The sequence below is a fragment of the Vanessa cardui genome, chromosome 16, assembly GCF_905220365.1.
Source record: "Vanessa cardui chromosome 16, ilVanCard2.1, whole genome shotgun sequence".
In the NCBI taxonomy this organism is placed as follows: domain Eukaryota; kingdom Metazoa; phylum Arthropoda; class Insecta; order Lepidoptera; family Nymphalidae; genus Vanessa; species Vanessa cardui.
The window spans coordinates 8,410,090-8,434,863 of NC_061138.1; the positions used below are offsets into that span (position 1 = coordinate 8,410,090).

Consider the following 24,774-nt stretch of genomic DNA (forward strand, 5'->3'; position numbering starts at 1 on the left):
TATGAATACTTTTATACAGCCTGCTTGAGTAACGATGTTTAGATATGTAACATAATGTGTAAACACATCCATTGAGAGTATAGAAGCAGTGAAAGTGAAATGTGTACACATCAAAAGATGTTTACGAATGATAATCGCTGCCGCGTCAACTCGACTGGCACTTAGACATTGAATGCCTCGATTGATAACTTGATGTCCAAATAACGAACGTTTTTCAAGCGGTATATTTATGGCCGTGTACTTTGTTAACAAATATGTTATGTAAAGATTTAGAATAAATCACCTGTCTTATATTTAAGTCCAAAAACCCTGCTAAGATTACCTATAATGAATCTATATATAAAGTTAATTAATTTGACATGATATTTATAATTAACTATGTAACCGTCAGGTTTCGATGGGCGAACATTATAGTTAATTTATATTAAGTATAGTCATTTACGGTTTTTATAAAATGAATAATTAGCATATTATCGTCAATTTATGTTTACCACATTAGTGTGACAAGCATACTTTCACATTTATTACTTTATAACGATAGCAAACATTATATTAATCTTTATTAATGTTTAGAGTTATTGATTAACTTTTGTCCATATTACTTCTATATATAAACGGCCTCGTCTTAACCGACTCGTAGTAATCAGTTTATAATATAAGCGAAGGACAAAACAAAGATTATTTGGTGATCTTTCTTTTACGATAGGATCTCTTGGACTTTTGATTGTACGGAAGGTTTTGCGGTCTCAGTCATCAATCAAACCTTAGCTTCATCCTATGGACAACAAAGTATTATTCATTCGAAACGCTCTTATACGTATAATGTTTAACTTTCCGCCGGCGAAACCGCAACGCTAAATACTTTAGTTTTACAAAGCATGTCACGTAATAAAATAAGTAAAGTAATTCAAATAAAGGCTAATGAAGTGAAAAACGAGAAGCTTGTATACATGTAGATGCCAGTTGACCTCTCGCATATCAACATGCTTATTTCTCCCATCTATGCTTAGAACTCTAAATATTTATGCTGCAGCGATGTGTAAATAGTTTATAGTACTAAATTGGCTTTATTAGCTCCTAATGATGCTTGAAAATTTTAATTAGTCATATTAAAGCGTTACGTGCTAAGTTCTTACCTCAAACATTAGTACGTAACGGTTATTATAAGGAGCTTTTATCTCAGTAATTTATGTAATGTTTTGACGGCACTCGGCGCAACTATTTAGATTCGCGAATAGAAGTTTAGTACGAGGCTCCATGTCACTGTCAGGTAACAAAAAACTAATGGATTCTCATCGAGCTGAGAAGTTTTTCTCACTGTTTGATGACTTATCAAAGCGTTGTATTTAGTTTTTGTCTTCCTTACATAATATTAAACAGATGCTTAACAGTTTCTTGTTATTTTTTGTACGGTAATGATAATTAAAATGTATTTTACGTTCCAATTTTAATGACTTATTTAATTGATCTTATCTTTGTATTTGTTTAGCGAGAGACTTTATTTTATATTTATTAATATCTTTTCGTCATTATTCATTTCCTTTTATTCAGTATGTTCTGATCTTTTACGGCGCACTGTCTGTCTAGCGCTGCACCTTAGGCATATTTTTTCCGGGCTTGCTTTCTTTAGAATCCTCATTAGATTGGCTCTTACACAACCCTCGGGTTGAGATGCGATGAATATTCTTATATTAATATTATTTTGCTAGAATAGGATTAACGAAATATATATCTACATTTTTTTTTATTTTATGCTACCTACAGGATTGGATGACCATTAGCTCTTGAATCCTTATGAGTTGCGATATGCATACATTTTCGTATTAGATAATAAAGATACATAGATAAAATAAACTATTAAATCTTAGATTACTCGAGCAATGTGCGACTGATATGAGTCAGCAAAATGAATGTTTATTGCAATAAGATCGTCGCATGCGCTTGACATTTTAATAAATTCAGCCTTTGCTCTTATTTATTTCTTTTTACTGCTAAATCTATGCATTAAAGTATGTTGATATGTATTCGTATCGTAATGAGAGATTAACATAATACCTTGAACTAAACATTTTATTTCAGTACCGATAAATGATCTAATAGAGATTGATGAAGCTAGTTGACACTAAATACTAATGTTACGAATTGACAACGTCAGACGCGCCGCGGTCTGCTAACGGGCTGTCAACCGCGATCGTAGCTAATACATCCTCTAAGCTCGTAATTACATGGGCTTATCTAGTCAGTATTCTGTATCATAACGCAGCGACACAATAAGAACTTAATATTCGCTGTGAATTGTGGTAAACTTTGCTATTTTGCGGTAAACTTAATGCTATGAACTAAAACACAGTGTCGCTAATATTTCCGGTTATTATTTCTGAAATGGTGCTAAATTTTTGATAATCAATTAGCAGTGTATCATTTCAATAAAGTAATTTCAGAAAAGTAAATGAGTTTCCATTATCAAATGAGTCATTCATTTTTCATTTTAAGTTGTACATACTTATTTTATGACGTTTTTGTATACATGATTTCTATTACAAACATGTTTGAATACTGAAGTTACATCATCGTATTTTATTACACCTTTACTGTTGATTAAACTTTCACGTTAAACACATAATTGAGATTGTTTCTAAAATCTCAAGATTTTACCGTCATTTTGCAGTACCTACATACATTAAAATATTTTATTTGTGTGGTAAATGGATCCCGCCTAAATGTTTTTTATTTTAACAAGCTTTCTCAATTTGTTACTTCAAAAAGCCTTTAAAGTCATAAAGATTAGTGTTATCATGTATAAATAAAAATATAAAATGAATGTCTTACCAACGTTCTTTGGTATAAAAAGTCTACAACAATAATGAAGGTATGTTAAAGGTAATTTTTTATACTATATAATCGAACTCTTTAAAAAAAGAAATTGTCTGAACAACGTAACATTTAATATAGATTTATTATATAAAAAAATTTTAATCATACATCAAAAATCTAATGACACATATTATATTTTAATATATCAAACTTACGGGTCTTTACCAACCAACAGTGAATACAAGTATTTTCTTAATGGGAAACATTAAAATTTCTTATACAAACATGATTACTTCATTTGAATTAAAACCTGATCTGTTTAAAAACATGTTTAACCGTTTTAAAGATATTTGTAAACATAAGAATAAATAATGAGAACGGAACAGTTGTAATTCAGTGCGGCAATACCTAAAGCTATCGGAACAATCTGTTTTGATTAGATTCTTATTGAGTGTTAATTGGTTAATACTCTGCCCTAGGCACAGCTGAGCGCTACGCGAGAATGATTAAATATTCATTAAGAACGATACCAAAAAACTGTTACGGGATTAGATTCGCATTCATGATATGAAATAGACCAATTAACAACATTGAAACACTTTAGCCAAACAACGGAACACTAAAACAATTTTTTGTTAGCTCAACTATTTTATTTTCCTAATGTAACTTTTTTGAAATTTAATTTTGTCAGTGATACATATCATTTTATTTATAACATATTACATTACATACATTTCATATTATTTCTTGTCCCGAAAAATAGGCGAAACAATGTGCTTCTATGAAATTAAAAAAATCTCGAGTAAAAGTAACATTGAGATATTATGTGGGTATACGCCTATTGATTTATTTGTAATTATAGAATAAAGTTGAAGCTAAGCTTACGTTTAGAGTTTCAATTCTCTATGATCTGCTTTCTAGCTTGTAGCTATTATGAAAAAAAAATCAAAAGCAAACATTTCACAACAACTAAAGGTACATGAACCGAATCACACAACATAAATATAACTATATATACTTTAATTGTCTAATTATTAATAAATTATAGTAAAATATTTTTGATAGTAAGTAGGTACTCCTATTCTTGATAAACTAGAATCGGGTTAGTACAAAAACAAAACAAAACTAAATATTATTTTTTCACTACGGTCTACTCGTATTTGTTAGTGACGGGCATGGTTCCAGAGTTCGTAATTCAAGATGCATATTGTTTTTTATTTATTTCACGGAGGCGGGACGAGCGAATAAGCAACCTGATGTTATGTGCTCTTCTTTGTCCGCAGACACTGATACTTTAAAAAGTATAAACCATTTCATGCACTGTTAATGCGCCGCCAACCACGGGATCTAAGATGATATGTCCCTCGTGTCTGTAATTTCACTCGCTCACTCACCCTTCAAACCGGAACGGCATTACAAAGTATTACTGTTTAATTGTACATAATGAATACTTTACATTAGACTTATCATATTTTTTATATAGGGTTTTGAATTCACGCAAAAACTACTAATCCGTTTGACTTGGAACTTATAAATCGGACCGATATAATTTTAGGATATAAAGGCGTGGGATGAGCTTTTAAAAGTATTAGCGCAATGTGCGGGTGGAAGTATCGTACTTTTTTATATGTACCATTCTTTATAACAATTACGATAATTTAACAAGTCAGGTATTTGCTATAGTCTTATCAAATTGAATTTATTCAAAACTAATACTAAAGTCTAGCGAAGTTAAGGTAATTTTAAGTAGAAAAATATACTTTATTATAACGAGTCCATTAAAGTGATCATCGACCCGAATGAAATTTGAATAAGACCATTCAATTAACGTAACTCGCAAAAAAGATATCTTTAGTAGGTCAAAAAGAAAAAAATAGTATTAAAGGTAAGCTAAGTTTAGAACATATTATAAACCAATTTACAAGTGATTTAGTTAATGGAAACATATTTGACTGTAATTTTAAATTTATTATAACAAAACGAGTAAGAAATGTTTGTTTGAATACGAAAGCGTGCAAGTAATTGGTTGAAATAGCATTTTAACTATGTGACGTACTTATTCTATGTTAATATTAATCTGAGAATACGTTCAAAAACCGTAGGGAAACGAGAATTTATTCTTTTTTTAATTCTACGTAAATTATTTTATATTAAATAAATTTATACTAATGTTAAAAAAAGTATTTTAAAATTCGACATTTTTTTAGAAAAACGGTGCGTTCTTTCTTATACAAGGTTATAATTATTAATTATTCGAATCGTTTAACTGAGGAATTAATTTAGATAAAAATTTGATTAATATTCTAGATTAAAATTTGAATATTTTTAGTTCTAAATAATGTATAGTTCATTACCATACACTTTGAACCAACGGTGGAGAGGTGAGTTTAAAATTTTAATTGTATACATCTCTGCCTTAGAATGTGCGTTGCGATGTGTGTTACATTTTAAATATAGCAAGTATATACGGTTATACATTATAGTGTATAGACGATTGAGACTTAAGATATTAACGCTAACATGTTTATTGTGCTGGTATTCAAACATGTCACGTTGTGTCATGTTTCGTTACAATTTTTTGTCGGATTAGTAATCGTTATGTTTATCATTATTAATGACTTACGTAATAGTTCACCTATATGAATTTAATTTAAATGTATCTAGCGGTTTTGTTGTTAAGAACGTATTTAAACATAAGAATATTGTACATATATACAGTACATAAAGTAATATTTCGTATCTACATACTTATTATAAGGTATAAGTTACTGATATTCAATGTTTTAGTGCGCTTAAACAAATAATCGCAATTTAGATTATTTTCTTTGGTCCAGCCTTCCCAGATAAGTTATAATTTTGCGACACGCCCATCTTGAAGACGTAGCGTGGGTGCAGAAGAGCAAAATTATATATAATTATTCAGCGCAGTAAGAACAGTCCATTCAAGATACGTTGCATTATAATTCAACGTCTTTAATAAATTAATGTTTTGCAAATTCAATCTAAAACAATAGACAGAAGGATATTCCCATCACAGTTTGCAAGTAGATTTTTATCTCGAACAGACTTCATGGACATATGCCACCTTTGTGTTCAGTTTGACTTAAAAGAAAAAAAAAATAGAGAAATCGCATTTGAATGTTTATTTCAGTCGTATAAAAGTCATTCTGTCTTTCTGTGCGGCGAAGCATGCGATTTCATCGCGAATTCTTTTCTTTTGAGCGAAGTGTGTGCGAGTGGAACGGACGGATGCTGCGTTACAATAGAGATCTATTGTTCGAAATTATTATTACATCACTGTCAACTAGATGCGCCTAATTGAATTTATAGTCCGAGGTTCAAATTGTACAAGATTTATTGTTTTATGGAAGATACATATTGAGTTAAATCAGTTATGCCATTATTAAACTTAGAAAGCATAAATATAAAATTTTCAAAATACCATTAAAGTTCAATTATGTTCAATAAGGTTTATTTGTCATTTATTTTTTACTTTTCTATTATGCCTAATTATAAACGCTATTAAAGAGTACAAAATACAAAAACAACAACTCCTAACTAATATTTTTTATTTTAAATCTTAATTAACTCTGAGCGAGCAAATTTCTAATTCTCTTTGTATTTAAATTGTTAAGATAACAATTTCGAATGAAGTAGTCAATTGAAAGTAGCTGTCTCATTTAAGTAATGATAAAAAATCTTTATAAATCTTAACCTTTAACACAGGGCTACATAACAGATCGCATGGAGAAAAGTAAGATATATAAAACAGATTTCATACGGTAAAAAAAAAACTCAATTGAACAACGTTCATTACAAACTTAAGAGTAACTTTCATAAACACTTTAATAGTTATCTCACATTACGAACATTCTTTGAGTGAAGATGATGTCATGCAGTTTATCTAACTTCTCATCTTGCTCGTTGGAAAGTAAAAGTATTAAGATTGGACAGTGTAAATTTACAGTAGAATGGATTATAAGGCTTTGGCCAAATCCCACGCATCATCACAGAAAGTGAGAGGATGAGTTTTGATGCTAAAGGTTGTGACACATTCACCTCATATGAGCATTAAAACGAATGTGTCAATTAGCGACCATTATACAAAAGCTACGAAATAAGATTATAATGGGGATCTTGTTTGATTACAATTACAGAAAATAGAACACATACATTTATTATATTAGGACCATTATCCTTACCATTCAATGTAATTTAATGTTCGTTTTTTAAAAGATATATATATATGTATATATTGACTTACCATAATAATTTTAACACATGACCTTTTTTAAATGAAGATTACACTGAGTGTATATAACATGCTTAAATAATCATGACCGTGGGTCGGAAATAAAAGTTCTATGCAAAGCGTTAGAAAGTAATCTGATTATGCAACGTGACCTAGGCTAAATAATAATGGTGGATTATAAATATAAAATAACGACTGTATCCGGTCACGAGACTTTTCTTAGTATTGATGAAATAAACACTTCCTTAATGTTTGGAAAAATATTTGTTGCATAATTTTGGTTATATTTTTATATATTTGTTAAATGTAGATGAAGTTGATTTTAGATATGCATATCATCTTGCATAATGGTCATTATTTATTGTTATACATTTTCTTGTATAAAGCCATAATTATGTTTGCCTATTAAAAGGAAAAAATAAAGAAAAAAGCAGCCTGTAGCTCTTCGAGGAGAGAAGATTTGGAGAATATTTCACCACGCTGCCTTAATTTTGGGTGGATATACGTGTGACAGAATTTCCTTGAATGCAGTTGTTTAGGATTTTTCTTGAACAACTGCACCACCGAGATTAATTATTATAAACACAAATTATTCATATGAAATTTTAGTGGAACTCGCGTGGGTTTGAACTCGCCATCATCGGTTCGCGTTCTAAATACTGGCCTGGGCTGTCATCTATAGTCAATACTATTATTATGTAATTCTATAGATTCACCGAGAAGGGAAACACCATATCATTAATTTATATATTCGAACAATGTATTCAACAGCCTACCCACTGGTCATTGTTATTCAAATATTTACGATACCTAATCAATTATTTTTGTCGGCGGTGTGAGCCGAAGCGATGCAAGGCAGGTTTTAGCTTTAAATAACAAATATTAAACATATTTATCATTTTTAAATACAAAAATAGAAACAACAGAACAATAAGAATATTTCCGACTCAACACGGTCACAATCCCGAGTAACTCATAATGTTTTTAAATCATCAAATATTGAAAGAAAGAAAAACACATAAATACAATAGATGCTCTATATAATAATTAAGCGGCGCGTTAGCATTACTTGACTTTCAGTTAGGATATACTTTTTTGATTGGCATAACTTGTTATTTCAAATGTTGGAAAAGAGTGACTGGTTGACACTGATTTCTGGTCGGTTCTTTTTGTTTTCACAATTTTCTAAAATCCTTGCATGAACTACTTGAATCAGATTAGATAAAATCAAAACATACTTTATATTTTGATTTGATTTTATCTATTTTATAAAATTTTAAAGTCAGACTAAAATAAAAATTCTAGATATACAATAAATGTTTGATATGCCTTTATTCAGTTATTTTTCAACAATTCTATTTGAAAAATAGGATAGCAATTGAAAAATACTATATAAATAAAATACAATGTAGATGTTGGTTTGGAGAGCTCTTATAAGCTTAACGTGATACTATCACCGGTCTTTGCTTTTTATTCTTTGTGCATAACATATTTATTTGTTTTTGCATACTGCATAAAAATAAAGCATATTAATATTAGCATTACGTCCATATTTTGCCACAAATGTGAGGTCTTTGAAGACTGTTACTGTTTACGTATAGACATTAATATACTTTTTTTTTTAATTAAGCTATGAATAAAACATGTGTTTATGAAAGCTAATTGATCATTATCGTATGAATTTAGACGTTAAAAACGACAACTCATCAAATGTCTACCGTCAAACATTCCGTTCTGGTTTGATGAACGAGTGAGTCAGTGTAATTACAGGAAAAGGGGATATAACAACTTAGTTGCTGTTTTGGGCTCTTTGAATACTTAGAGGATTATATTACAAGCACAGGTGACCGCATGCTATCAGGTCGTTAGTGACCTGATTGTATTACTTAAACAATTATAATATAGCTGGGGCATGTTGCGGTTGTATATCGTATATCGGGAGACTGGATGATTTTATAACTCGTAGAAACAAATTGTACGTGTGCACAAATTAATGAAACGAGCAATAATTACAAGGCTTAGAGGCAGCGAAATGACGGCTTGCATATCGCGGTTTTAAATCATGCTGTGTAAATTGTCCGTAGTAAAGTTTATTTTCCTCGATAAATTCAAAGTGCTTCAAACAGGATTAGTTAAATGCATCGTATTGTTTTAATTGACAAACTGTGATTGAAGTAACAAGTCGTAAATTTTCTCTCAAATTAGGGATAAGAATGCGGAGCTTAACCACGTGTTTCTTCGAGACGCATTTCATGAATAATGTTTTCCTTTTGTAGAATAGTGAAATATCTTTATTACCTAACAAATTTTAAAACATAAGACGTACTAAGTCGTATGTACATTTTAAGAATAGAGGTTATTAAGATGTTTGTGTTCTTTACCATCTTTTGTTGCGTATATCTCTTAATCTAATATCTTTAAGATTGACTAAACAGTACAAAACAGCCAGTCAAAGTTCAAATTATCAATATATAGAATTATAACTCAAAGACTTCCCGTTCAGTTGAAACTTTTTTTAAAGTTGCCTAATTACTAACAATTGTAACTTAAATCAATCATTTGTAATAATAATGAATGTAGGATGCCATTTACATAAACATTTCCTGTAGATGTATGCAGATGAGTTGGCAGTGTATCTGATAGTAAATAGTCACCTCTTCCGATGGACCTTGTCGATGTAAGAGCTAGTAGTTATACAAGCGCTCTCACTCGTGGGACCTCGTTGTTTGTTCCTCATCTCCGTAACACCGGTTCGCTCACCCTTTCCTTTAGAACAAATTACAACAAAACAATGATGAGTTGTGAAGTAGCTTAAACGTATTAATAATTACTTTGTTATTTATTAGATAATGTTCTTGAGTATACTAAGAAGAATCTGAGTCGATTAAACAAATTTAAAGTAACCAGTAAATTGAACATTGCTCAATCACGTAGTATAATAAAATTAATGGCATAATAAATCACTGTCTCGCAAAAAACCTACTAAAAATTGACTTCATCATTTTTTTCATAATTTTTTTGGTCATAAGGGCTTAATGAAAGGTCGGTCGGTCATCCACTCATGAGATATTCTGAAGCAATACTTAGTACTGTTGTTCCGGTTGGAAGGGTGAGTGATTTCCCAAGGTTGGTGGCGCATATACGTATATGGTAATAGGCGATAGTGATCATCTAACATCAGGTAGCTCATTTGCACTTCCGCCTAGGTATATAACTTTTACCAAATTTTTCGTGTTAATGCTGATATAATTGTTCAATGAGTCTTGTCGTACCATTTTTGGACAACAGTCATCGATCTACCATAGGAGAGATAACAGACACAAAAATGATATTTTGTTTATAAAGCGTCATCTTACATTATCAATATTTTATACAAGTGAAAGTTGGATGGACGGAAGTTGGCTACTCGTTTGAACAGATTAACGGATGTGAAATTTAGCGCAGAGATAGATTATTATAGTCAGGATTATTAGGACAAAGTTAATTTCTTATCCTGGGAAATGTAATGTCCACGCGGGAAAAATGTGTTTTTTTTAGAGACTGAGGAAACGACATTTTTTTTTTGTGTTTTTCTAAGGGGTCGTAAGAGGACGTACTATTGGCTACTTTTTGTGGGAAAAGATAGTAATACAGTATATATTTATTATTTCAGTAGTGTTGATATTTTAGCCTGATATAATGGTATTTGCGAAACAAACTAAAGGAAAAACTGTATACGCTATCGAGCTACTTTATCAGCGTGATCTGATTAAATGGTCTGTTGTACATAAATAATATGTAATAAAAAATGGTATTTTTTAAACCTACAATTAAAATAAAGTGCACGAAAACACTTATATTTATTCGAATTTCAATCAAACATAAGTTGAAAACAATGTAAAATCACTAATCAATAAGGAATAACTCCGAAATTTCATACTTATGCACCGTAGGATCGAACTTGACCTTTGCATTTTAATACAATATATCGCTGCTTTTTAATACTTTTTTAATTTAAATATGTTTCTATAGTTGAAAAATGTATTATTATTCAAAATAATAAATATACTAAAGTTGAAACGGCACCTTGGTTGATTTTGGCACGAAGAAAGAGTAGGTAGGTATATTGTTTCATTATTTCCATGGTATGTTTGAAAAAACCAATACGACAAACAAAGGATGTAATCTATCGGCAATTTAAAGAGCTTTGGATTCTCCTCTATTTACACAAAATTGGATTTATTTTCAATTATCATTAATAAGGTTCCAATAAAATGTTATATTGACACGCTTGTAAAATTAAGGAAAAGTTCTACATAGCGTCGGGCATTGCCCTTAAATCAACTTGTGTCAGACGTATAAAACTGCTACACTTATATAAATACCGCTAAGGTGACAATTGTTTGTGCTAGCTTTAATATGAAAGCGCATCTCGTGTGGAAAGTGCATTCACAACCCGTCGGTGTGGTCCGGTTGCACCCAACTTTCCAATCTCGTCTGAAGTTGGCCTTACAATTAATCAGTACTTTCTAGATATCTATACAGATTATTGGCTTAGATTTTATTGTATACCTCATTATGCGACGGTAAAACACGATTGTGCTGAATATTTTATACAATCATTAAAAAATAACGAACATTTTTTTTATTACTTAAAATAATTACTGATTGTTATTTTCCATCAATTGATTACGAGGTCAATTAATGATTTATTCCATATCTGTACAATAGAATCACGCATAATTGTTTTAAAACAAATTATTTACTTTATTGAAAAATAATAATGGAAATGTTTTGAATTTTACGTCTATTACATTATAAGTACGCGATTGTCGAAAATCGTACAAATCTTTATATAAAATAAGTACTACAAGTATTTAAAGGATAGACTTAAGCAAGGAAATAGAAGTTAAACCGTTACCATAAGAAAAAGAAGCAATTTAAAGATTTGTTCAAAAAATTCTCTAATTTGAAAATCTTTCTCATATTAATATTAAAAATAATTGAATAATAAAGAGTTACATAAGGCACGAATTATTAATTTCATATTGAATGGTTTAACGGGACTTTTTTTTTATTTAATTTCCTTTACATAGGTATTTAATATATTGTACAATTATTGATATAAAATATTTTATACGACGATCAACAAGCAAATACTGAAATAATATATTTCAAGAAGTATTTATTAACGAATAATTGTTATATCTTTTTTTTTCGCTAGAATACCGTCACCGTGCTGACATCTCGTGTTGACGCTTCTTATTACAAAAGTAGAAATCAATGTAAATAACTTTTCAATATAAAATTACACTTGTACAAGATTTTCTGTAATTGGTAAATAAATAAGATGCGAAATAGTCGTAGCGAAACGTCTAACTGGGCCGAATGTTTGAATATTATCCATAAATTGAATGTAATTTATGCAATAATCGATCACGATGGCTAAATAACATCTACAGTCACGTGCGATAACATACGAACTAGTATTACACCGGATAAACATTCAACTGAGCCAAGACTTTCCTTTTTAATGCAACATTTTGTATTGTGTGATCATAATACGCCAGTAATTTAGCAGTACCTGGCCTGAATAACAACATCTATAAAATGAACATTTAGATGCGTTATGAAAAGTAGAAAGTATATAAAACCGCATACAAAATCATACATAAATCATAAACTCGTGCAATCTCCAATGTAACTGTTTGATGCCAGCGTTAGAACCTCAGGGATAACACCTGGTTGGAAATAACAAACAGTCGGACCACGGTTAGTACCTGCTTTAAGCCTTACATACACTGATTGTAGTTTAACCGGTAGTATAGCTTTGTGCCAGTCCGTCTTGGTGTTTAACACCCACTCATTATTTGTATTTCATCAAACAAAATAGTATAGCTGTGTTCTAGTTTGAATGATGTGTATGAATATAATTGGCACGCGGGACATCTTAGATTCCATGGTTGACGGTGAATTTGTGAGAAGTGATTTATAGTTTTGAATTTCAACCAACCAACCAATTACGAAGACGGTTTGTAATATAAATGTCAATGAAAGAAAGCGTGTTGGTGGACACAATGTGTGGTAGACTTTCATCTAACTCAAGCTTTTTCTTCTCTTTCTGTTTTCGTTCGTAGACTAACACGAGTTTAATTATAAATATAAATTAAGCACATGAAAATCTGTTGTGCTTGCACGGGCCTCGATCCCGCATTCTTCGGTAAGGATAAATGTTCTATTCACTAAGCTGCCTTTCACACACAATTGTACATTTGCTACTTTTTATCTGTATGTTTGATGTAAAATTTCTTATGTAAATAAATAGTAAACATTACTCAATAAGTAATGGTATACATTTTTTTAATCTGAATATTTACTCGGCCAATGTACTCAAGCCCTAAATAGAGTTAACCGCATTAATCAAAGTATTGCAAGTGGATTAATGAAACACGGAGTTCTAAGATCATTCTATTGAAATGGATAAATGAAGCAAGCGTCTTATTTTATGACCTTCGCAGCTCCATCGTGGGATGCATAGCAAGCTGTGAGATTGATGTACGCTCAAAAAAATGGTAGAATAGATCTGTAATTTTATAGTCACAAAAATATCCACGAACTCAATTCATAAAGCACGTTGATATAATTAGAGATAGGTATTTTTATTACAAAAACAATTACTAGAAATTTTAAAAATTAAATGTTTACATTCATATTTAAACTTCATGTAGCTTAATCGTGCACATGAACACAAAAAGTGGTTAAATTCAAGTGAATTGTTTAGAACGTAATCACTAATCCCTTTCAAAGTAAATTTCGTCTTTACTCTATGACATTTCAAAGTAACTATAAATAAAATCACAACAAAAGGACAACAAATATATCGAACCCTAAAGCTTTGATTGCAAATAGAATTGCAAATTTGTTCCACATTTCGAATTCAGCTCGTAACTCGATAGGCACTAAACGTGTAAATAAATTAAATTTCTCCGTTCGCCTTTAAAGCTCTACACTATTACGAATTCCTTGATCAGTTAGATACATACATATGCATGATTACTTGTGTATATTTACTGTGAAGTTTGATAGATAGATGATTGAAGAATGATAACTCAAAGACTTACTATAATCTTTAAAATAAAATCATAATAAATACTACATTATATCTGTCGTCTTTTTAGACGATATAAAATTAACAGGTAAAGTGGCTTAAATAACGGAATAAAAAGTTGTTAGTTCAAATTTAAAGGACATTAAATTTGTCAATACCTCACAACAGATTAAAATTGATTTTCTTTCAAATATGATCGGATCCATTAAATATGAGTAACGAGGCGTTGTGAAACTCATATTAAGCTTTTAAGTGGTATCTGAAACTCAATATAGCGTAAAGTTTGTATACTGCAATATACTGCAATATACTGTATTTAAATTTGTATATTATTGAAGCATATTAAATAAATTATATTAATATCAATATAATAAGTTATATAAGTTCAATATAATAATATCTTCTCAGAATATTCCAGATAACAATTTGAATTTCAAAACGATGTCAGTGATAACATTGATGACACTTTTATTTATTGAAATAAAATATGAAAACGACAATTTATATTTTGAATGGGAACGTTTGATTGTTTTCGTAAAATATATAAAAATGTAACCATAATTATTTTGATCAAATCCTCGATGACTTGACTTGAATGAAGTGAAACTATAAAGTAATTTAAATTCTAAATTGCTTGCAAAAAATAATCGAACGTAAAGTAACGAAGTGGACTCGAAACTGGCTGATTTTCGTGGCATGACCATGGGCACGAGTTAAGTGCTCATTCATGTCGATGTCGGCTGCCATTTAGGCACCACTTGTCTAAAGTAGTAGAGTTTCACACAGAATTTAAAGTTCTATCTTGTGGTTAAAACATTAAATTTCACTCGCCTCAATTTTATTTGTTTGTTTATTAAATGCAAATGCATGAAAACCAATAAGAAATTCATTATTTTTATAACCTTTTTCAATTTATTAAGTCTCATATCGTATTGATATTTGCGTAATGTGGTTCGCACGTATAATAATATATATAATATAATAATGTATGTATGTATGTACATATCATTAAATTAAACAAAGTAAAAGATATATGTCTGGATACGGTCTTATAAACCTCTAGCTAAGCACTGACGTTGCAACACAATGCCTGATTTAATTTTTGTAAGCTACAATCTGATAAGACAAGCGCATTACCACACATTATTGTACGTTGATTGTACTATAAAATCTTTATTCAACAAGAACATTCAACAAAATGTTTACGTTTATGGCATGGCATGCCAATGGCATAAATCTTCATATCGGGCCACTAGGACAACGAAGCTGTCAAAGGGATATTAAATCACTAAATATAAAATTTATACATAAAATGACTAACACATTTCAATTAAATATAAAGATAAATAAATGTCAATATTAAAATAAACAAATACGTACAAATATCACAGTCAATAATTAGTTTACACAAAAATTAAGTAAACAATATTGCATTAGGTTTATTTCAAAAATGATTACTGTAATACGACACATAAGTGACACGTAAACATATGACGAGATATTCATATTTTACTGTGTGAGTTTTTTTTACGGTTAATACTGTTGCTTTTATCTTAAAAGTGTGTGAAAGAATCAAAAGCTGTCGATTACAACCGTTAATATTTTTATTACAGAAGCTGCAGTTTATTCAGTGATTTTTATTGTTATTGGCACATTTGAGCTGACTTACTACGTGACCTCAATATGAAACCGTTACAAAAAGATAAATAATCTAAACTTTAAATAGTAGGGTTATTTTGAGATAGGAATATAGTGAAATAAAAGTCGCTAAGACTGAAATAATTTAAGTATTATATTTGTTCGTATCTTCCATTATACATATAATAGAGTGCAATGGCAGGTAAATAGACTCCCTTCCCTGTATATGCATGTATATAATTATATGATTTATGCATGATACCCAAATGCCAATATTATTGAGGACAGTGAAAGGATTGTTTCCATCGCAATGCATTTGATACGGTCGGTAAAAGGGAAAGGGGAAAATTAGCGCTCAGATGTGGCTCTCGTGGGAAAAGGGTTCTTAGCCTCGTTTTATAAGACGTTTTAACTCTCCTAATCACGGAGAAACCTGCAATTTCCGTTCTTAAGTATACTTAAATGTTTATTTAGATTATTGGAATAATATATTTTTAACAAATAACTTGATAGTTTTAAAATTTAATAGTTTTGGTTAGTTGGAAAATAATGAATGTCATGTACGTAAGAAAGTTTTCCAAATAGAACCCAAGATGACTTTTCAATGAGTTATAGTTTGTTATAGACATACTTGAAATTCCGCACAAGATCCGACAAGAAAAGTTTGCAATTAAGTTGATACGTGACTTGTATAATCATTATTTTTAAACGATTCTCTGATGAATTGAACGCCTCTATGTGCTATTAGTAAATTGCTTATAGATTATCTTTTCTATAAATAATAAGGGTTTTTATTTAGTTAAACCCTTGTAACCAGGTTCAATGGAGATAAGGCTTTGTAAATATAACAGACCTATGAATGAATATTTACATTCGCAATAACTAAAATTGTCTACGAAATATATTACATACAATATATATTTTTAAAAAATGCCAATTTTTAAAAATGGTTATCAAACGAAGAGCGTCATTAATGTTATTAGCGTTTCAACTTAATAACTTATTCTTAGAACGAACATAATAATTTATTAGGACGGTAGGGTTTTGTGCAAATCATCTAGGTAGATTATGTTATTCTCAAAATTACTTGTACTACTGTTTTTCATCTTATTGATGAGTCAGACAATGTAACTGTATCCTAGTCTCTCATTGCTAATAAATAGTGCATGGACAGGATTTGTTTTATAAATTATATCATAGCAGCAACAGCTGTGTGCACTTTTCATAAAGTTGCCTAAATAATGAATACATAATATATTACTCGTTGTCGCCCGTGACTTTGCCCACGTTTAAGAGGTTGGGGTCGTCGGATATAAGGCATAAAAATCCAATGGGATTCAAACTCGTTTCATAATAAATTTCAGACTAACGGAAAAGCTGATAGACGGAAACTTATAAAGTATATACAGACTAACTTTGTGTTCCTATTAATACAGTGTGTATGATAAATCAAGTTTAATTCATCTTATTTTTGCTTGACGTAGTTTGTCGTTGAAATTCGACAGACATAAAAAGTAGAAGCGAAATAATTGAATGACAATGCAAGAGATATAATTCATATCAATATCCATCCTTATCTGGAATACAAAACTGTTTGAGATGCCACATTCGCAGCGGCTCTTGTATTAAATCTCTATAGGAATTGTGCCCGCCAGTAACAAGTTTATTTTATTCCTACTAATGTGTCAATACTACTTCCCTGTTTAGTTTTTCTTATTAATTATTTTTACTTAAATAAAATTTCGGATTAGAGATTACGGTAATGGTGAATTTGCGTTGACTGATTCTAATAAAGAGAAGCATATGGTACTTAATTCACATGTTCTACAAATAAGGAAAAATCGTGTTTTTATTGATGATGTAATTTAACCAAAGACTGCACATCGTATACGGTAACATCGATTTACATTTTGTAACTGCAAATCACTTCTAGTTTTATAAGCACGAGGCTAAATCTACAAATAAGTATAAACTGTGTTATTATATAATCCCCTTAAAATTAAAGAATTAGTAATACTAAGTAGAATCATTTTAAAAAGTGTTTATGTAACAACGCATTCATATTCTAGAAAAATATTTATGTGCAATCAATATTGTATTACGTTGTGATATCGAAATGATAAGTACATACTCCATTTTCTGACCTTTATAGTATATAAAGTTTGAATATTCTTTTGAAAAAGTTAAGTCACGATCAGCTATCTCTTCTAGATGTACAAAAAACACGATTTATTTACAAATTAACATTCACCAGCAACCTGTTAGAGGGTCCGTACCTACTCAGCATGCGCATGCAATGACTAACTCACGTGACGTAAACTGCCATTTGTCTTGATTAGAATAGAAACTTACTTTACTTACTTACACAGAAGGTAAAAGCTTTGACCACATCGATAATGACCATCATAATTTCCACCATCAAACTTTAACAACAAAATATTTGATTTCGAAGAGCATGTTCAAAGAAAATGTGTCATCTAAATTTATTATATAATATCTAAATTAAGTTTTCATAAATGACGAAATTATTTTACAAGTGAAAAGTAATTTATTAAACATTGACGAATATAACGCCTTATTTATTAACTAAAACATATCTATCTATTTAACTGCGTTAAGACTATAAATAGCATACGTATAACTTTTCTATAAGATAATAATAATTACTAATTCTATATTACAATAAATACAATTATTACATTAAAAATAAATTAATAATTGCCATAATTGATATCTCATGTAAATTTTATAATATAAAAATTTGTTAACATGAAGTCCTGAGCTATATAAAAATATGAAAAGAAAATAATTATTGCATAAATCATGACCGCGTGTAAATTTTATTAAAAGCCTATTTATAAGCTCTCAAATAAAATAAAATTTTCATAGACTTTCCTTTTATTCGAGAGTCTGGGCGAGGTTAACAATGAAAGGCTTTATTTTTAGAATTCCTCCGGCAACATCGAGGTCTGTTATAATGGACTCTGCATGCCCTAGTTATATAATCTACTCTATTTTAATGGATTACCTCTGTAAATTTTGTTTAATAATATAAAATTTATTCTTAAATTTACGTGTCAGTATTCAGAGTGTCTGGCTCTTTGTAACTGTTTTTTTTACTGTTTCAATATATGAAAATTATATGAAATCAGAAACTATCAAATAATACATTGTTTGACTGTGACTCTTTGTAACACAGAAATTCACCTCTTACAGGTGTGAAGCACTTTAGTGTTAATATATTACTACATACTTTTTCTGGTTAATCTATACAGGGAAAAATTACATTTAGATTTGAAAAAACTTATTTGAAGCTGGTACAGCTTTAAACGAATTCATCGAATACCATATACCTACGTGAGTTGAAACTTTGAAAATTTCAATTTAAAATGCTTATACCTAAACAAATTAGCTGTAACGTATAATTAGAAACTATTTATCAGGCAAAGCTAATAATAACATATAATGATGATTATAATCTGATTGCAAACCGATAAAAGCATTAATTAATACGTCCTTATAAAATTTGCTTCCAGACACTAATAATAATTGCGTGAGACTTTGTAAGAAGACCATGAAATCGTAACGACATCAATTTATTCAAGTGTAAAAACGGTTAATTATAAACAATTACATTAAAAAGGTCGCTGAATAAGTTTTATATCATATGAATTAAATCTACATTTTGAAATTCCGAGTATAATAAAAAAAGGTTTTATTTCAAATATTATCGTTAATTATTTTAAGGATAAGTTCATTAATTCGTGTTTGTTAATTACTTTTGATGTAAGATATAGCTCGTCTGATTAATAAATTCATTAAAAGCAATCAGAAGAAGAAAGTATAAAGTGTTGATAAGTTTTAATCTGTTAATGTTGTAGTCCTTAATTCATACTTTATTTATTTTTCACATGCAATTAAAATCAGATTGAAACATGTACAGTTACTTTACCTGATTTGATTAAGTAAGAATATGAACTCTTTTCAGGACGAGTGAACTAGTAGCGCTGGTGGCAGTTTCCTGCACATTGTTCCTGTTCCTACACACGCGAGACCTTAGCACCAAGCTCCGACGCATGCAGAGACTCAACGATGACGTTACAGCCTTTAACCATCTCACAGACAGTAAGTTTTTTTGAATATAACATGCGTTACAGATCAGAATCAGAGATATAATCGATCATTCTTTGGAATATTGACGACCAAAATAAAAATAAAAATATCTTTCATCTTCAAAATCTTTCAAAGCCTGTCCTCGGGTTTAATTTTTATTACTTTTTATTGAGTTCTGATTTTTATAAATATAATTCTGACTTACGTATACATACATAGCATTTTTATTGTTCCTAATATTTTACTTGCCTTAAATTCTACATACACTATTAAAATTGTTACAATTTTCGAAAGATTTAAACATTTTGAGTTTGTATATAACCCACGATGGAATACACCTATTGGAATTATTCCTATGAGTTAGACAGTTAATTTATTGAGGATAGGCTATATAATTTAACACTAGAACCATAAAGTGGATAGCTGTTACCATAAACGTCAACCACTACGGCTATATAACTTATATACGACCGTTGCAATCATAAACGTCAACCAATCTAGCAAACTGTATGCACCAGGCATGCAAGATCCGAAAACAAGATCAAATCGCGGGCCAAAACCAATATGTGTAAAACATAATGATGCAATATCAGCTGATTTACAAATTATACCATTAATTAAAGATAAGGTATTAAAAACCCTTCAACTGAAAAGTAAAGAATTTAATGTAATTGAAGTTAAAAAATAATTCTAATCATTCATACACGTATTACAGTAAATACTAATGGTAACAGTAATTTTGTCAGGAATATATCAAATCAATGAAAAATATTAAAAATGTCTATGTAAAATACATATACTTGTAATATACATACATATATTTCGTTTTTTTTTATTTAATGACAATACGCCAGAAGGCCGGGTAATATAGTATAGTAGTAGGGTCTATACTAAATAGCTCGTATAACACTATGACTATAATATATTTAAAAACTACAGACTTGACGGGAATGATAATTAAAATAATTAGCAGTAATAATGTTAGTGAGAAATGTTTAAGGGCCTACGTCTTTTATTTTCTGCTGTATTTCTTTATTATCTTCATCCTGTTATCTGGTTTTTTATCAATAAAATAAATAAACTAAATTTATACTGGATGTAGGATTCAGTACATTTGTTTTTGTCACAAACTTTAATTTATTCTTATAAAGATTATTTGAATTTCATACAAAATTGATTTCGTATATTTGTTTATCAATTGATGATTGATTAGTGAACCAACAACTACTGAACCTTTTCGGGCTTCCTTACAATCTTAAAGTATTTACTTACATTAATAACTAAGTTGTCATTTGCTTCATTATGACACGGTTGAAGATGCCGCGCCTGCAAACGATTCTCAGGCTAAGGGAGATGTAATTAAAAAATCGGGTCAGTTCTAGAAGACCGCAGAAAATATGCTTCATCGATCCTAATATTTAAAATATTTTAAGTTGGTAGGCTCTATATGTTATTGAGGCTCTACATGGTATTCCCTAGGATTTAGTAGTTTTGTCAAGCCAACTTATAAATCTTAGCGATAAATAATATGTACATATTTCATATGCGTATATGTATAATGTTTCGTTGCAATTAGTAATAAAAATATTCGTCATTTTAATCAATTTCGGTATGAGTAGTTATTTGTAATCAACCTGCTTCTGATCTTATTCGTGACATAAATATATTCTTTGAATTGTTCAAACTTTCACTGAGACTAAAAAGAATTTGCAAGTACTTAACGACCTTTTATTTTACCTTTCACTTGGCTCATTTTTTCTTCAAAGAAATGCCTATTTTTTAAATTATTATTTTAAAATGCCATACGTCGCTATCTAAATGGCGTTCCGGACAAGATTCCAACTATTCAGGTGATATTGCACAAGTTGAAACGCGATGCTTTATTTGTCTCACTCACCCTTCAAATTGGAAAACACCAATAAATATTACTTGAAGTTTAAACGTACAATATTTGGTGAGTAGATGGTAAATACAAGACAGGCTTGTTCAAAGCCCTACCACCGAGTTAAGTGTCTGGTTATCTGTGCCTGTAAATCTATTACAAAACGGCAATGTCTTGCTTTGTTCCATTATGAATGGTAAATGAGCCAGTGCAATTGCAGACACAAAGGACATAACATTAGCCCAATCGTAAAATATCTAACACCTCTTACGGTTTCAATCTATAAAGGCTATTCACCGACAGGTGATATATTGAATGTTCGACATTTCTATTACTAATAAAATCATGTTTTATTTTGTATAATATTGTAGGAACCCTAATCCGATCGTAGTTATGGTTCAGTTAATCGCGTGAACAGAATACTGAATCGTGTAATTGAATATTTAAATTTTAGTTTGTTGTATAAACTGAAAGCTAGTCAGTAGTTTCTATTAAAAACGCTTACTAGTTATTACGATTAAAAATTAATAATGTAAAACACGATAGAAGTCATGTTTAGCTATTTCCTTTCTTCAGCGGACGTCGTAGCCCCAAAGGTCAGTCAGACGAGAAACCTCTTAGAGTAATATTGAGTAAATATTAATGCAATATAAAATCTCCCCGGACTATGAGTAATCGAAGTTTACCGCAGACTAATACGGGCTGGTGTTAAAGTATTCGCCCATTAGCCACGACCGCAAGTTGCGCATGCACGTAGGGCACGGTGCACGTACATACCACTTCCTTATTAGTTGATCTACATCGGACATGTGTAACATACGTAACCGACGTAGTTTGAAAAGCATCGCATAGCTTCATGGAAATTGCGGTACCAGACGCGACACTATTATTTTAATTATTTTTCTTTTATGTAAGAATACGGCAGAGTATGTGAAGACTAATGACGTTGCCTTTGTAGATGAACAAAACGTTTAAACTCGATAGTGGACTGTTATACGAAACTGTCATATAGATATTAACGAGGGCATTTCCAATATTTGTAACGCTTCCTTCGTAACTTTATTTCTTTTTAAGAATTCGTGCTTGCTCTTATCTTGAATACACCATAATATATTATTTATATAATAACGTTTTTATATGATATATTTATAATCATTTATAGAGTGCACAATTCAGAGGCATAAATCTTAATTATCTAATTAAGTTCTTAAGTAATGATGTCACGAGCTGCGGCTGTACCCTTTTAGGGCGAATTAATAGCATACAGGATCTTATTATTCACGACTTTACAAAACAATAATCAGCTCTAGTATATAGTCATCATTTGTAACATAATTGCATCTGACGTACAATCAACAAGCTTTTAAGCGAGCCGTTTTATTTTTTAAACTTAAACATAATTATTACATATAATCTTATGGCAGTCAATCGACTCGACCAATTAAAACGTGTCTACTAATAGCTCCATTTAATTATTGTTATAACGATCATTAACCTATTGAAAAAAATATGTATATAATAATATGTAACAACCTCCTTTGCAGCTTAATAACCCGACGATAATTAAGCTACTTCGCCCGCGGGCATGAAACTATTTTATAAGAATGGTATTGTTAAAAAGAGAATCAAAGTTTAATTCAAGGTACCACATTTTTTGTAAACATAACAGAAATTTATCATTTGCAATATAAGACTTTCTACGTTTACTTGTTTTAATAGATATGACGTTTAGAATATTAGATACTTTAGGTAGTAAGGTACTTATGGGTACATGAGCCACGGACACAATCATGTTAAATACACTCACCTATCTTCCGATTAAAATCAATGTGCGTTACAAGAGCAGAATGATGAATGTGATAATTATCTTTTTGACATCTGGTTCTTGTCTCTAATAATGGATTGTTATTATTAGTTAACGTCACACAACAGAGACGTTACATAATTTGACAGCTTACTAATTAATAATCGTCCACTGACACGAGTGTCATAATAAAAGTAAACAAAAATTACTCTTAAATATTAAACGATTTATTATATTTAATAATACATCATATTCATCATACTTAGTGCTACGGATTTGTGCAAGCCTGCTTGAGTGGGCTCATCACTACTATCGCCAAAGAGGAAATTTTATTAACGTTGAGTTCCGACTACAAGGGCGAGTGAGCCGTTGTATCACAGGCAGAAGGGACATAACATCTTAGCTGCCAAGATAATAAGCGTATTAGTGATATAAGGATTGTTTTTTTTTTTCTTACGACATCAATGTATATGATCTGTGGTATAAAAATTATGAAAAAATGAGCCTTTGTTTGCCGTAATTTGATTTAATTTTTTACATTCACAATGCACAAAAAACTATGTAATGATATACATTAACTTACACTGAATTTGTAAGTTTTAACGCGGATTGCTCCCCGCCCACAATCAGTATATTAAAATACTGTTATTACGATCATAATAGTCACTCTGCGCAATATTTAATTATGATTATGAGGAATTACGAAATTAAGCGTTACCAACTTTTTATAGTAATTTAATCTAAAGCACACAAAAACATGATTTGGTTTGGTTTATACTAATGGTAATGTAATTAATATCAACGTTAAATTTACATTTGAATTTAGAACTATCACTGTACTAACTGTTCGCTCCGGATTGGCATGAGTAAAACAATACATATATAATACATACATTTTGATCGATATATTTTTATCAATAAATATAAATGAGTATGTTTGTAAAGAATAACATAACGGCAACTGTAGTTTAAATGAAATCGCAAAAACTCTTAATTGATCAACGAAATTAATAAAATAATAATTTTATACGTTAACGTGAATGAAAATCGCGTTTTACACTTTGGAATTGAAATCGACAGTTTTTAACACACGGTAGAGGTATCTAAAATAATGTAAGCTTATTGTATCGACGTCGATCTTTTCTATCGACATTTATTAACCTAAAGACTCACATTTTTTTATC

The 24,774-nt window shown here is 30.2% G+C and overlaps 1 protein-coding gene across 1 annotated transcript in view; it reads left to right on the plus strand.

Annotated features, from left to right (window-relative positions):
- LOC124536065 (heparan sulfate 2-O-sulfotransferase pipe) overlaps positions 1 to 24,774 on the plus strand; it is a 62,083-nt gene that overhangs the window by 10,445 nt on the left and 26,864 nt on the right. The window contains exon 2 of the mRNA XM_047112494.1: positions 19,780 to 19,916. Coding sequence (XP_046968450.1) covers positions 19,780 to 19,916 — 137 coding nt within the window. The remainder of the gene's footprint in view (positions 1 to 19,779; positions 19,917 to 24,774) is intronic.